We start from the raw sequence: 14790 nt of genomic DNA on the forward strand, positions 1-14790 counted from the left end.
ACAAAGCTTAATAATAAAAGATGTAAAAAAATATATTTCAACAATCAATTCCAACGGCATCAGCCGGTAACGTTGTACACGAAAATACGAACTCTCTAGAGCATCGTCTAGTAGCCGCCAGGTTTCGTATTTTCGTGTACAACGTTACCGGCTGATGCCGTTGGAATTGATTGTTGAAATATATTTTTTTACATCTTTTATTGTTAAGCTTTGTACTTAAACGTAGTTTTCTTTCGGCTCTTGCATTTCTCAAAGTTTGAGACCGATATTTTATGTATAAAAAAAGTTGGAATGTTCAAAAAATGTTGAGGTTGAGAAAAAAGATGAAATAATTTTCAGTGAAGTTTCTACCAAAATGCAGTACCTAAATGTACTTTATTGCACTCTAATACATTTCCCGAAGTTTCAGCTCGATATTTTACTTACAAAAAAAGTTCTTAGGTTCAAAAAAACATTCAGTGAACTGAAAAACTGTGGTCGGTAATATAGGTATTTAGCTGTGTCACATGCCCTTAACGTTTCTTTTTGTTAAGACGCTCGACGTTCTATCAGCGCCTCGGATTCTCCCGGTCGCGAGCCTGGCTCAATTTAGAACAACTTTCATTTTGTTGAAATATTAATTTTTCGGTTGTGATTTCCTGGGCAATCATTTTATTCTTTAAAAGATTTCCTACAACATTCAGGTAATCATACATACAGACAGACACCGACAAAATTTTATGATTTTCGGATTGTTTCAATCTAAAATTATCGAGTAATTTCAATTCAATAATACTGATATATTTAAATAGCTTTAAATTTCGAATTATTCAATATACTGACGACTACAAATTAAAAATGTCTGACCTATCAAGACTTTATATATTTTTGTAATATCTGCTCTGCAGGCTAAATAACACTTATTCTTTTATTAAGAAATTACAAACAAAAGTGTTTAAAAACAGTTTTTTTTTTATAATATATTTGCTGCTACGACGCAACGGCAACTTATGTTTCATTTAAATAAACGATCTGACCAGATCTACTAATCTGCGTCAGGACAAATTAAACTAAAGTGACTTTTCATTCAGACCGTATGCACGCGTCTGCTTTGAAATTTATATTTTTTATTTTTATTTATTTTTTACTATTATAACTTATTATTATAAACTCGATATGATGTTTCTTTTTTATTTAAATGTATCTTTTTACATTTTTGAAAAACAAAATATAAGAATTTGATGGCATTCATAAAAACTGCACTTTTCTGGGAGGTCCGTTGAAACTTTCGTTAACACGTAGTTCTTTCACAAGTGGTTCTTTTTGGGACGTATTGAGTCGCTCGTAAAGATTGACTCCCTCGTCCATAAACAGGGATGAACGCTATGTAAAAAAAGTCGCCTCAGTGAATTCTCTCTCTCATTCTCTCTCACTCCCTCCCTCCCTCTTTCAGAAGTACCTTTCAGAAAATCTGACAACTTCTGAGAGTTTATGTGTCTAAATCTAAACACTCTAAACTCAATGTTAGTATATGCCGTGAGTTGATACACTACACTTTGGAATATTCACTTTCTGTTGATCGTTTTCAATTTTCTCAAAACAAAAGTGAAATTAAAATGTTAACTGTCTTTTTAATAATAATTAAAATAATTTTTTAGACAATATGTCACCTTTACATTGTGATTTAGATAATTGCTATAATTTTAAATTTGTGATTCCCAAGTGTGCAAATGACAAAACCAAAACGTAAAATTTTGATTTCTTAAAAAGAAAACAAATAAAGACTTAAACTTCTTCTAAAAAATAAGAAAAAGAATATTTTTCACAAAATTTTGTAATTGATTGCTCTTGTCGATAATAAGGTATTTTACTAAAATATAAAGAAATTGGGGGGATGGGAGTGATGTGATTGGAGGACCTGTTGAAGAATATAAAAGAATTTTACCTAATTAGTATAAAATGATGACCAAGGATTTTACAAAAAGACTTTTTGATAAAATGCAAAATTCATGGAGTTTCTCCTGAAATGATTTTTGACATCAATAACAAAGTTTTTCATTGTTTCCTTTTCTTTTTAATGAGCTGAAAATTGAGGTGTTTGGAACTCTGTTTTTAAATTGGAAATCTTTTTCATGCTTACACGGAGAGCAATTTCGGGAGATTAATTCTGCCTTCCAAACTAAAAAAATACATAAGTGATATTTTTATGAGAAATGAGTTTTTGGTATCGTTGGATTCGTAAGAGAAAGCTGCATCCAACTGTGTTAATAAAATCTACTAATTATTAATATTTATTGCAAAAAACGATTGTTTACAAATGAGAAAAGTCGAAAAAGTTGAAAAATACAACAGAAAAAGATACACAAAGCACTTTGCGTGTCCTAAAAGTTGTACAAGGAAGGCAATACGTTATCAGCATACACATGAAAAAGAACCTAAAGAACTTTGTGTCTTTTTTGCGTTGTAAAAGTGACCGAGTGCGGCGCGAATTGACAAACGAAAAGAATCGCTTGCCCTTACGTATTTCTTTTAGCTTTGTAAATTAGCTCGGACTCTGATCGGAAATCCTCGGGAAATAAGTCCCGGCTAAAAAGGCATCGTCTGAAAGTGACTTTGTGTTCTTTTTGCCTTGTATTTTTGACTTTCCGCGACTAGTAAAACATCGCAAGTCCATTTTCTAATAGAAATTGTTTAAAAAAATCAATTTTTTATTACAAAATATGAAAAAGCACATTATTTTCACGGAAATAACGTTTCTTAATTATCCACAATTTTATTCGATATTAAAGTTCTTTGGGCAAGAAGTTTTTCTCGATTTTCTCAGTTCGAGTCAGATTGGACTTCTGAATCTTTTTAGTTCGTACGGCAGAATTCACGGCACTACTCCTTGATTTTATTACGCCTTGGCGCGAGAACTAAGATCTCGGAACTCTTGCTCTTGAAGCATAGATATTGAAGTTTCAGACATTAGGTTTTTCTAACGAAAGGTTCAAATTCTAAGTTTAACCAAATAAATTACAAGAATGCTACATCCGGGTGTCCCCAAATCTTGAGTTTCAAGATTCCCTAATCAATTTTTTATTTTCTCGGATCATCAATATTTAAAGACTAGATTCGTATAAACGAAATTTTTTTACAAATTTAAATATTTAAAATTTCATAATTTGAAATTCAACCAATATTAAATTTAAAGTGCTTCTACAAGTGAAAACGAGTTCAAAAATGTAGCAATCAGGGACAATAATATTTTATTGAAAGCCTTAATAGCCAATTCAGTTTTAAAATTGATGTTCAAACTTAAATAATTTAAAACTATTTCGTCAATTATGTATGAAACTTTAAAAATTGTACAACTTCATCACAAAACCCTTTTAATTTGATACTCTACAATCTTGAATAATTTTACGATTTAAACTTTAAAAATTGCATGGTTTTGAATTAAACTCGTTCAAAATTAAAAAATATCAAATTCAAAAAGAAATGCGTGATTTTCAGTTCGAAGCGTTTGAAATAGAAAACGTTTGTGAAAGTAACATTTTTTAGAAAGTAATTTAAAAAATAAAAAAAATTTCCCGTACCGGGAATCGAACCCGAGCCTCCTGGGTGAAAGCCAGGTATCCTAGCCACTAGACCATACGGGAGTATACAAGCAGTTTTACGAAGTCATATTGGCTGGTCGCAGCAGGGCCGTCTCAGCATCAATGTACAAACATTACTAAAAGTTGAGACAATTTTCAAAAAAAGTAATATTTAATGTTCTTTTCTTTCTCACGATTTGTACTTTATTAAGGGCCTATCCCAAAGTGCAAATCAGAGGATAATTCTCAAATTACATATTTCAGGTATGAATACTATAAATTGACAGAAAAATGTATTTTCACCATAAGTGTATTTGGCTCTGCTTTGGGTTAATAGTTTGTATTATTTAAGGGGTATTTTTTCTATTGATTTTATAATTTATTTGAGTAACTTTAAAAAAATATATTATCCAAGCACATCTTGTCCGATGACGTCACACCTTGAAATGTCTCTGATTTTGAATATTTCCCGCGAACCGAATTAATTGTCACGCATGCGTGCCAGAAAAATTAAAAAAGAATTATCTGGCATGAATTAAAAATAAGTAATTATAAAGAATCTTAAATATATCACGAATAACTCGATGAATCAGCAGAATAAAAAAAAGCATGAAAAAATCTGACTCTGCCGAGATTCGAACATAAGCATTTATGATTAGAGAAGTAATAAGTAAACTATGTATTGTCTTACTAATATTTTCAAAAATAAAATAAAAAAGCAAAAAAGACTTGTCAGAAGTGGGATTTGAACCCACGCCCTCATTCGAGGACCAGAATTCTCGTTGACTCAGGTGTGACTGAGAAGGATTAACCTTGAGTCTGGCGCCTTAGACCGCTCGGCCATCCTGACATTTTATCGATTCTCGTTTAAAACTGTATAAACAGTTTTGCGTAATTCGAATGATGGAAATTTTACAACAAATAAATTTGATGAAATCAAAAATAAATCAGATTATATTTAAAATCAAACTGATGATTAGCTTTTAATTCCAATAATCAGAAATAGACATTTGAAGGAATAAAACCTTCCAAGTTCGAAAATGAAACCCTGACATCTACAGACAGAATCGATTCAAGAGATGGTAAAAAAGAATGTTGTATGCGAGATAATCAACCTACATTTTTATAGTATATAATCATTAATTAAAAATACTAATGTATGTAAAGTAATTAATTTACTTCCATTAATAATCAGAACACTCTATGTGTTAATAAATTCAAATTAGAATTAATTATCCTAGGTATATTTGTGCTTTTAATTAAAAATTACCTACCGTAGGTTTATTATCGACTGTAGGTTTATTATCTACTATAGAATAATGCTCTCCTCTAATAAATTTTTAAAGATTAATTTACTTTTTGAACTTTTGTTTTTATAAGTTAAACCTTATCGAACATTAAGGAATTATTATTGTAAATAAAATTAGTCCCGTTAATTAAAAAAAATGTACTTACCTTAAAATTAAATCGCAGATGCATTTGAATGTTGGTATACGTGTCCATTGCCGTTTCTATAGCAACATATTATGGTTCTATACACAAAATGACACAAAATTAAATTCTGATTTCACTTTACATACAAAATGTACTATAAATTTAGATTTTTTATATTCCATTTTTTAATACTCTTAATATTAAATAGAACATTAGAACTTAGTAGTGAAATTATTGAATATATTTTACCCGATGACTGTAAAGTTAATGAATATTTTGATGGCAGTTCACTTTCCTGTATTCAATGTGAGGTTGAAAAAAATCTGGAGCCTTCAGAAAACCGTAAGTTCAAAGTAAAATAATTTCATTGTTGAGATTTAGCAACAGAATCTTCCATTAAATATGTTTTTTTTTAAATTGTAATTTGTTAAGGAGGATTCAAAGTTTCATGATTGTATTCTATGGTTTGAGATGATTATAAATAAGAAATATGCACATTTTTTAATAATCGAAAAGACAAATGAAATATGTTGATTTTCATAAAATTCTCTGATATTAAAATTCCCGACAGAGTTTATTTATAATATTACTGAATTTGTAGATTTCCGAGTAATAAAATTCCCGACAGAAAATTCACGAATTTAAACAATTCAATTTTGTTATAAATATTATATTTATTCATTAAAAAACAATAATTTAATATTTTCATTTAAAAAAATTATTTTTAATGTTTAACGTTTCTAAAGTTATAGTTCTAATTTAAAATAACAATTATTTTTAAAAATTTGCATCCACACGGAGAGAAATTTCAAGAGATTAATTCACGGAAGCGCGTGATTTTAGAGCAACATTTTTTACGTGCTTTAAATTCTCGGACTCTGCGATCTAAAAGCATTGAATTCGAAACCTGAATTATTCTCCTAAAATTTTTCGCCGTGGAGAATTATATTTTTTTCAATTATTGTTATTTATGTATAGCTTTTGAATTTCAAATTATTAAAATTCGAGATTTTTTTCCTATAAAGTTCAACATTGTGTTGGGAAAAATTAAAATTGATACAAATTTGACTATTTAAAATTCAAACCATAGAAATTGAATGATTTCTTTGATTTAGAATGGTTATAATTTCATATTTCTGAATTTTCAGGTTGAACACTGAATTTTCAATTTTTCCTTTTCATAAGCTTTCATTTTGCAATTAGAATTGATATGGTTTAATTTTGACGGTTATAATGAACAATTTTTAAATTGTTCATTTTTAAACGATATAAATTTACTCAAAAATAACTGAAATTTGAAAGGGTATGCGTATAAAAAATTTTACTATCACAATTCTTAGTAAGTAACTTTTTTCAGTTTTAAATAAAGTTGGGATTCGTTTCATTTTCAACGTTCTGTAGTAAATTTATTTTTTATTTTTAAATCTTCCATTTTGAACGGAGAAAATAACGGCGAATTTGCTTTGTTATCATAGGACGATTTGTCCAGTCAATTTTAATGTTAAATTAAAATTTGATTGTTCAATAACAATTTTTTATTCTAAAATTTCTGTAGCTTTGGCTTCTAAAGAATGAATTTAGTTTGCAATTTCGAATTGTAAAATTTTAATTTCAAATCTAATATGAAAATATTCCATTTTAAAATTTTTTAAACTCTCTTTTTTCGAAATTTTAATTCTGAATTTAGTATGAGAATTCCTATGTAAATAGAAAATTGATCAGTCCTTAACGCTTTGAATAAGAAACAATAGGATTTTGATTTCTTTCTGATCAAATTGTCCAATTTTCAAAATTATATTCTAAAATTTTTCATTTTTGAGAGCTTCTGACTCTAAATTGTTCAATTTAAAACGCTTTTATTTATAAATGATTTGAAATGTTTTTAACCCAAAATCGTTCAATATATATTTTTAAGTTTTAAACGCTTTCAAATCAAACAGAATAATTATTACTTACTTTTTTAAACAAATTTTAAACCTATAGAAAATTTGATCAATGGTGGATATTCAAATTTTTTATATTTTTAATCTTAGGAATTGTTAGAAAATTAAAAATGTTATAGATTCCATAATAAAATTAAGAATAAAATCAATCTTGATCATATTTAAATTAATTGTGTTTACTTAATACTTCATTTAAATATGACACAGGTTTGACATGTGAATGTAACAAAAAAAGCAGACTGATCGGGTTTAAAAATGGTTTTCCCATATGTGAATTGTGTAAGCCTGGAACAATTCCAACAAGCGATGGAAAAAATTGTATTCCTTGTAAAAAGAACAACGAAACCTTGGCCTGTTCCTGTTCTGCAAATCAAATAAGAGGTCAATTTTTTATAGCATTTTTAAACAAAAAGTTCCTTTTCAAATATTTTTATCACTAATTTTTTTAACAGTTGAAAGAAATTTGACTGGAGAATTACTGGAGACTGTCGAATGTCTTCCATGTTCCATAAACGCTTATCCATCTACCGATGGGAAATGCCTACCTTGCAATGATATTAAATACAGCAAATTAACAAAGTGCAACTGTCCTCCAGAATCTCATATGAAAATAAATCAGTACTGTTTTCCGAAAAACTATTCGTACTGGCCTGAACTGTACAATTCCTACTTTGTCAATTTCCAAAATGAGAGTATTGAAAGTTATTATTTGAGAATGAACCTACAATTGGCTACATATTTGTGTAAGGTAAAAAAACCATAATTATTGTATTTATTGAAGACTTTACAGCCCAAAATTATCTCAAAACAGGGGAAGTAAATTTCTTTGAACAAAATTATTGTAGGTACCTTATTAAATTCTATACAAAACGTTTTAATTCCGAAGTGAAAAAATTTCTTCATTTTCAATCTTAAAAAGTTTAATTTAACAGCAAGCTACAAATTAAAAAAAAAATCAATTTTTAACTAATTTTTACATCAAGTCAAATTTTTTAGAAATCCTTTGACTTCGAAACACGAAAAGATAAATTTTCAAAAAAAAGTTCCTTTCTAACCAAAAAAGATGAATTCTAAATAAAAAATATAATAGCCGATATAGAAACCAATATATATTTTAGTTTAAAGTCAAAAGCAGTCAAATTCAACCAATAAATACGAATTTCCAACCAAATATATTAATTTTTAACCAATAATTGAGTTTTCAGCTGAAAATATTATTTTGCAAGAAAAAAAGAGTTTGAAACAAAATACTTATATTTTCAACCTAAGCTAAAAAAAATTTAATTGCAACAAAGAAAGAGCTTTCGAAAATACACTTAAATTTTCAAACAGAGATAAATCTTCATAAAAAAATTTATTAATGTATTTCAAATTTCAACCAAGTAGTTTATTTCTCAATAAAAAAAGATTTCAATTTTAAATCCAAAAAAGTTCAATTGAGCCAAAAACGATGAATACTTAACGAAATAATTCAGTATTTTCTATATCAAGTCGAATGTTTTATAAAACCTTTGACTTCGAAACCCAAAAGGATTAATTTTCCAGAAAATAGTTCCTTAAAGAGAACTTCCCTACCGAAAAAAGATGAATTCTAAACGAAAAATATAATAACTGATATTTAACCAACAAATATTTTAAATAAAAAACAGTTGATTTCAACCAAAAAATACGAATTTTCAAGAGAATATATTGAATTTTCAATTTGCACAATAAAAAAAGAATTTTTAACAGAATAGTTCAATTTTCAATAAGAAAAGATTAGTTCTCAACGAAAAATATAATCGTTAATATTAAAATAAAATTTTTTTAAATAAAAAATAGTTTAACTTATTCAAAAATTATGAACTTTCAACAAAATATTTGACTTTTTAACTATTTTCTGCATCAAGACAAATGCTTTAAAAAACCTTTAATTTTTTAAGCCGAAAAGATTAATATTTATTGAAAAATTTCCTTATCAACCAAAAAAGATGACCTTTTTATACCAAAGAAGATGAATTCTAAACGAAAAATATAATAGCTAATATTTAAATCAAAAAACAGTTCAATTCAACCAGCAAATACGAGTTATAAAAAAAATACATTAATTTTCCACCAATAGTTTAAAAAGAACAGATTAGTTTTCAACAAAAAAGATCAATTCTCAACGGCAAATAACAACAACGAAAACAAAAAATACGAATGTTAAAGAATTTAAATATACTTGAATTTTTAGTTAATAAAAATTATTCGCCAAAAAAGAATTTCAACAAAATAGTTAAATTTAAATTAATTTCCAATAAAAAATATTTTAATGAATTTTCAACAAAATAATAAAATGTTCAACCAAACAGTAGAATCATCAACTAAAAGATATGAATTAAAAAAAAATATAATATTAGAAATTTCAACCAAAATATTTGACTTTCAACAAATTACAGACAGATTTTCTTATTAGCTTCTATTAATTCAGTTCGCAGTTAAGCGAGAAAATGAGAAAAAGTGGGAATTATGTAAAAACAGAGAAAAAAGAGAAATTATTTTAAAAAGAGGGAAATAGGGTTATAGGAGAAAAGTGTGAAGTCTGTTATTTAAAAGACTGTAATAATTATTATTTTATAACTTATTATTAATACATTTTAGGACGAGAATAAAACAGAGTGCGAAAATTTGACAAATATGTGTGCATTGACTTTATATGCAAACGAAGCAGCCTGCAATGTATTAAGACTGAAACCAGATTCTCTATTTTACAAGCAGGAAGAAGCTTTTTCCGTTGTGAATAGTCGAAACATTTCTCAACAGTACAATCTCTACAAAAACAGTAATGTAAGATATTCTTAAAATGATAAAACTAGTGTAAAAACTTTAATTAATGAATATAAATTAATTTTAAGAACTTCTGAAAAGTTTTTCATATTCTCATCTTACAGAAAAGTAAACTCCACATTAAAGTTGTTAAATATTCCCTGGAAGGTACATTCGAATCTATCGATGTACCATATATTTTTAAAATGTTATTAAACATCAGATTTGGAGTAAATACTCACAAACAACAGAAATTAATGGCCAAAGAATTAAAAAATATGAAAATGGAATTTTTAGAACCGTATTTAGTTTACAATGATGAAAGTAAACAGTTTTTGCATCCTCTTCCGATTTTAGTGAAACAAATAAATAAGGTAATATAATTTTAAATAATAAATCTAATAAATGATATCGACGAACAAACCTATCTATCTGAGTCCCGAATCGGTCACTGCTATTGTAAAGAATGTGGTCGTGCGGTGGTTTAATGGCCGTGCGATGGCCAGAGGATCTGAGAAGGTCAACAAAACCAAGAGTTGTCGTAAGAGAATAAAATGAACATAGGACAGTGTGATATTATTGTAAATTAAAGCGGTCTTTAAAACCATAAAAATATTGTTTTCAGAACATAGAAAATGTCTCCGAATGGCAACTAGTGAAAAGGTTTTTTCTGGTTGACTCAGTGACTGGATTACAAACAATCAAGAATTCTCTAAATGGAAGTTTTCAACCGGATTTCGAACTTTCAGGACTTCGTTATCTAAAATCTCTCGAAATTATGTAAGTTTCTCCAATTTTTAAGCTGGATAATTATTATTAATTAAACATAATTAATTATAATAATAAATTTCAGAATAAATGTTCAATCTAAAGAGGATCGTGGAAAAATATTGCCTCCTTTATTAATAATCCATTATGAAGAAATTACACAAAAACAGATTTTAAATGACGAAGAAGTTCTGATAGATGTGAAAGTTTCATTCGTTGTACCAGAACAAGATGTGAAGAAAGTTGTTCAGGTAATAAGTTAATTATATGCAACTTTTGATTTTGACTTCTTACTTTTTATTTCAGGGTTGTTACAAAACCATCTCCGGGTTCTAATTTTGTTGTCAGCTATATCGTAAGAATGGTTCACCGTGATTGAAATTAAAACTGAAAATTTTTTCGTTTGTAGTAATCGAAACTGAACTTGTAAATTAAAGCACTCAAAATGGAACTCTTAAATTGTAAACGTTTACAGCTGAAGCTTAACAAATTATTAATTTAGAATTTTTTGGTACAAGCACGCGTGCCAGACTCGCGATAATTTTTTCATCCGAAATTTTTAAACTAAAATATAAAATAGCATTTTTTAACTTCAGAATTGAAACATTTATAATATTTTTACACAATACATACACTCAATCAGACAGTAGCTCTTTTTATCAAAAATACCAATTTCGGACGAAAAATATTAGCATTACCTATTATTATTCAAATTTGCTGTAAATATTCTTTGATATTGCAAATTTTAGAAGTAAAACACTAACATTACAAAAAATGGTTAAACTTCTTTCGCACCAAATGTTTCCTTCTTAAATCACCCATTTCTGATGAAGAATGATAATATAATTATATTACCTAAAATGCTAATAAAAGATTATAAATCTTGTTCGAACTATAATAATTTTTATTTGCAGAAATACCAATTTTTAATGTAAAATACTCGCATAATCTAAAATTGTTTATTTCATAAATCTTCATTGAAATCTAATTAAAAAAATGTTAAATACCAATTTCCGAAGAAAAACACTAACATTGTCCAAAACGGTTTAAAGAGTCTAAATTATGTTCAAACAATAATGAATTTTGTTTTAAAGTACCAATTTTAGGTGTAAAACGTTAACACAATCTAAAAAGTTTGAAGCTTGTGAATATCCTTTTAAATATAATTTTTAAAATAATAAATACAAATTTACGACGAAAAACACTAACATGACATAAAACAGTTAAAAGATTATTAAGTTTCTTCGAACTATAATTGTTTTTGTTTTAAAATGCCAATTTTTTGTTGAAACGCTGACATAAACTAAAATGGTTGAAAGTAGGAAATTTTGATGATTATCATTTGAAAATGCTCATTTCAAGTGATAAAATTTTAAAAACTTATATTTAAAATAAAATGTAATCTTCTTCAAAACTTTATGATTTTATATTAAGATTCATTTAACAAAATGTTAGTTAAAGCCAAAAGCACTATCACAAAACATGTATAATATTTACAATAATTTATTAGTCTCTTCCCATTAAAAAATAAATAAATTACAAAAATAGCGTCAGTTCCAAATCTATAATTATGGGAAAAATAAAAAATTTCCCTCTTCCAAATCAGGAAAAAATTTAAAACAAAACATTCTTCTCTCAAACTTAATAAAATAGTAATAGGAAAAATGCCACTTCCAATTCAGAAAAAAAATGAATCGACATTTATTTCCTTTAAAAACTCAATAAAAGTAATAAAAACAAAAAAGGCCTCTTCCGAATCAGAAAAAATTTTTTAAATCGACGAAAATGTAAAAAACAAAAAAGTTTCTCTTGCTTATTTCAAATGAACATTTAAATATTGCTAAGTATTAAAAATTGTTCTTTTTTTATTGAATGTGTTCAAAATGGAATATTTTTAAATGAAAAAATATTTGAACAGGATTTGAAATCGAATAAAAGCATTTAATTATAAACCTATCGATTTGAAAGTAATTAAAATTTGAAAATAGTTTATAAAGTTTTAATCAGACGTTTAAATTTATTTAATCATTAAGGCTTTTGAATTGTGACAGTTCAATTTTCAGCTTTAAAATCTGTAAATGTTTTAATTTAGAATAAATTCAGAATCGCCATGCAAAATCAATTATTGTTAAATTTTCCAAAATTTGAATTATAGTTCAGTTTTAAAAATCGTTTATTAATTTACATTTACAATTGATCAACTTAAAACATTTTTTAACGACATTTTGTAGGAACGCTTTGAACTTTCATTGTTTAGGTCTTTAAAATTGTATTTTAAAATTCTTTAATTTGAAAATGTACTCTTCAGAAAGGACCTTAAATGGAAATATTTTGTCTTCGAAAGATTATATCAAATCGAACATACTTTTAGTTATATTGTTGTATGTAAAATTTATATTTCAAGCTATTGTATGCCTTTTACCCAAATTTGTGGCAATCCTGCAGTTTCTTGATACAAACATATTTTTGTATCTAAAATTGAGTTAAAATGTTTCAGATAACTGTGGCAATTCTTTCCACTTTTGCCGTAATGTTATCAATACTGAAAACGTGGAGTTATTACAAACGAAACTTTGCCAAGAAATTTGACGTGTCATTGTTATTATGTTTTCTGTTAAACTGTATGAGCTTCATTGGAAATGTTCTTCTTTTAGTATCGATGAGTACTTGTATCTGTGCCTTTATTTTTTACAAAGGACAAACAGTTTTACATATTCCATTGCCTAACAAAGCAGACGAAATGACGATTCACATTTGCACAATAATGGCATTCTGTTTCAAAGTAAGTCTTAAAGATTGCCATTACTAACACTGTTATCCATTCAGATAAAAAAAAAATCCCGGATAATTCCACAATTTTTCCAGATATCTCTACAATGGTCTAGCCGAGGCTTGGTAGGGTCTGGCGCCGCCAGGGTACTTTTCGTGAAGGCCTGGCGGCGCCAAGCCCATTTTGTGTCAAACGGAACATTTTTCCAGTTACAGGCCACCCATAAACTGCGTGACCAATCTACGTCTTTTTTGACCCCCCCCCCCCCCCCCCCCCCCCCCCCCCCCCCCCCCGAAAGTAACGTAGCCGTTGCCCAAAGGCGAAACATTAATTTTCAACAAAATAATTGAATTTTCAACCAAAACAGATTTTGTACCCAAAGAGATGAATTTTCAACTAAACAGTTCCATTAACAACCAAATAGATCAACTTTTCAGTAAAAGAGACGAGTTTTCCAGAAAATAAATAAAGATTTAATCAAATTTTAAATTCAAAAGATAGCATTTTCAACAACATAGTTTAATTTTCAGCACAGAAAGATGTACTTTTAATCAAATAGTCGAATTTTCAGACAAAAAAGATTAATATTCAATCATATATTTCAACTTTCAAGAAAAGACAAATTTTTTAGAAGAAAGTTGAATTTTCAACAAAAAAGTTAATTTTCAACCAAGAAAGGTGAGTTTTCTACCATGAAAAATGACTTTTTAACAAAATAGTACAGTTTTTGAGCTAAAAAGGCAATTTTTTTAGAAAACAGTAAAATTTTCAACAAAGTAAATAAATTTTTTATATTTAACTTATAAAATATATAGGATAAAGTTTCAATCAAAAATGAAATATTTAAATTTTTAGATAAAAACTTTGCTGAAAAAAATAACTTTTAAACAAAAAGACGAATTCTCTATAAAAAAAATTAATTTTTAAGACAAAAAGATGAATTTTGTGCAAAACAGTAGAATTTTGCACATAAAAGTTCATTCAGAAGCAAATAGTTAAATTTTTAAATATAATTATGAATTCTTAATGAAGAAATTGATTTGTTTACAAAATTTAAGCATGTAACAGTTGAATTTTAACCAAAAATTGCATTTTTAACCAAAAAGGATAAAATCTCAACCAATAAAATTTAATTTGTACCAAAAAAGACGCATTTTTAACAGAATAGATAAATTTTTAATCCAAAATGCAATAGTTTAACTATTACTTCAAAAAATTTATTTTCAACCAAAGAGATGAAGCTTCAACTAAAAAATATAATAGTAGCCTTTTCAATAAAAAGAAACTTCTACCAAAAAATATAGTTGAATATTCTTATTGGGTTTAAGTTCTAAATGTTATATAAGTTCGTAACGCTATTTCCACTAATAACCCCCTTCCCTTGTTACCAATATTAGTTTTTGGACCCCTCCCTCATCAAACTGGTAACGTACGAGGGTAGTTCAATAAGTCCTTAGAATGAAGTATAAAAACAATTTTTTTGGGTAATTTTTTTTTTATTTTTCAACATAATCTCCTTGGAGCTCTATAC

At 27.3% G+C, this 14790-nt stretch overlaps 1 protein-coding gene and 2 non-coding genes across 3 annotated transcripts in view; 1 reads left to right on the plus strand and 2 right to left on the minus strand.

The window, feature by feature from the left end:
• Positions 1-3548: 3548 nt before the first annotated feature.
• Positions 3549-3620, minus strand: Trnae-uuc. The gene has a single exon. It is a non-coding gene; the product is annotated as a tRNA-Glu (tRNA).
• Positions 3621-4287: 667 nt separating this feature from the next.
• Positions 4288-4407, minus strand: Trnal-caa. The gene is made up of 2 exons: positions 4370-4407; positions 4288-4333 (listed from the first exon to the last, which is right to left on the minus strand). It is a non-coding gene; the product is annotated as a tRNA-Leu (tRNA).
• Positions 4408-5125: 718 nt separating this feature from the next.
• The window catches only part of LOC117174473 (meckelin), a 20950-nt gene continuing 11285 nt past the window's right edge, over positions 5126-14790 (plus strand). The window contains exons 1-8 of the mRNA XM_033363626.1: positions 5126-5333; positions 7142-7315; positions 7387-7682; positions 9557-9742; positions 9847-10095; positions 10347-10501; positions 10575-10740; positions 12987-13271. Of these exons, the coding sequence (XP_033219517.1) occupies positions 5141-5333; positions 7142-7315; positions 7387-7682; positions 9557-9742; positions 9847-10095; positions 10347-10501; positions 10575-10740; positions 12987-13271 (1704 nt within the window). The 5' untranslated portion in view covers positions 5126-5140. The remainder of the gene's footprint in view (positions 5334-7141; positions 7316-7386; positions 7683-9556; positions 9743-9846; positions 10096-10346; positions 10502-10574; positions 10741-12986; positions 13272-14790) is intronic.

The sequence above is a fragment of the Belonocnema kinseyi genome, chromosome 6, assembly GCF_010883055.1.
Source record: "Belonocnema kinseyi isolate 2016_QV_RU_SX_M_011 chromosome 6, B_treatae_v1, whole genome shotgun sequence".
Classification (NCBI taxonomy): domain Eukaryota; kingdom Metazoa; phylum Arthropoda; class Insecta; order Hymenoptera; family Cynipidae; genus Belonocnema; species Belonocnema kinseyi.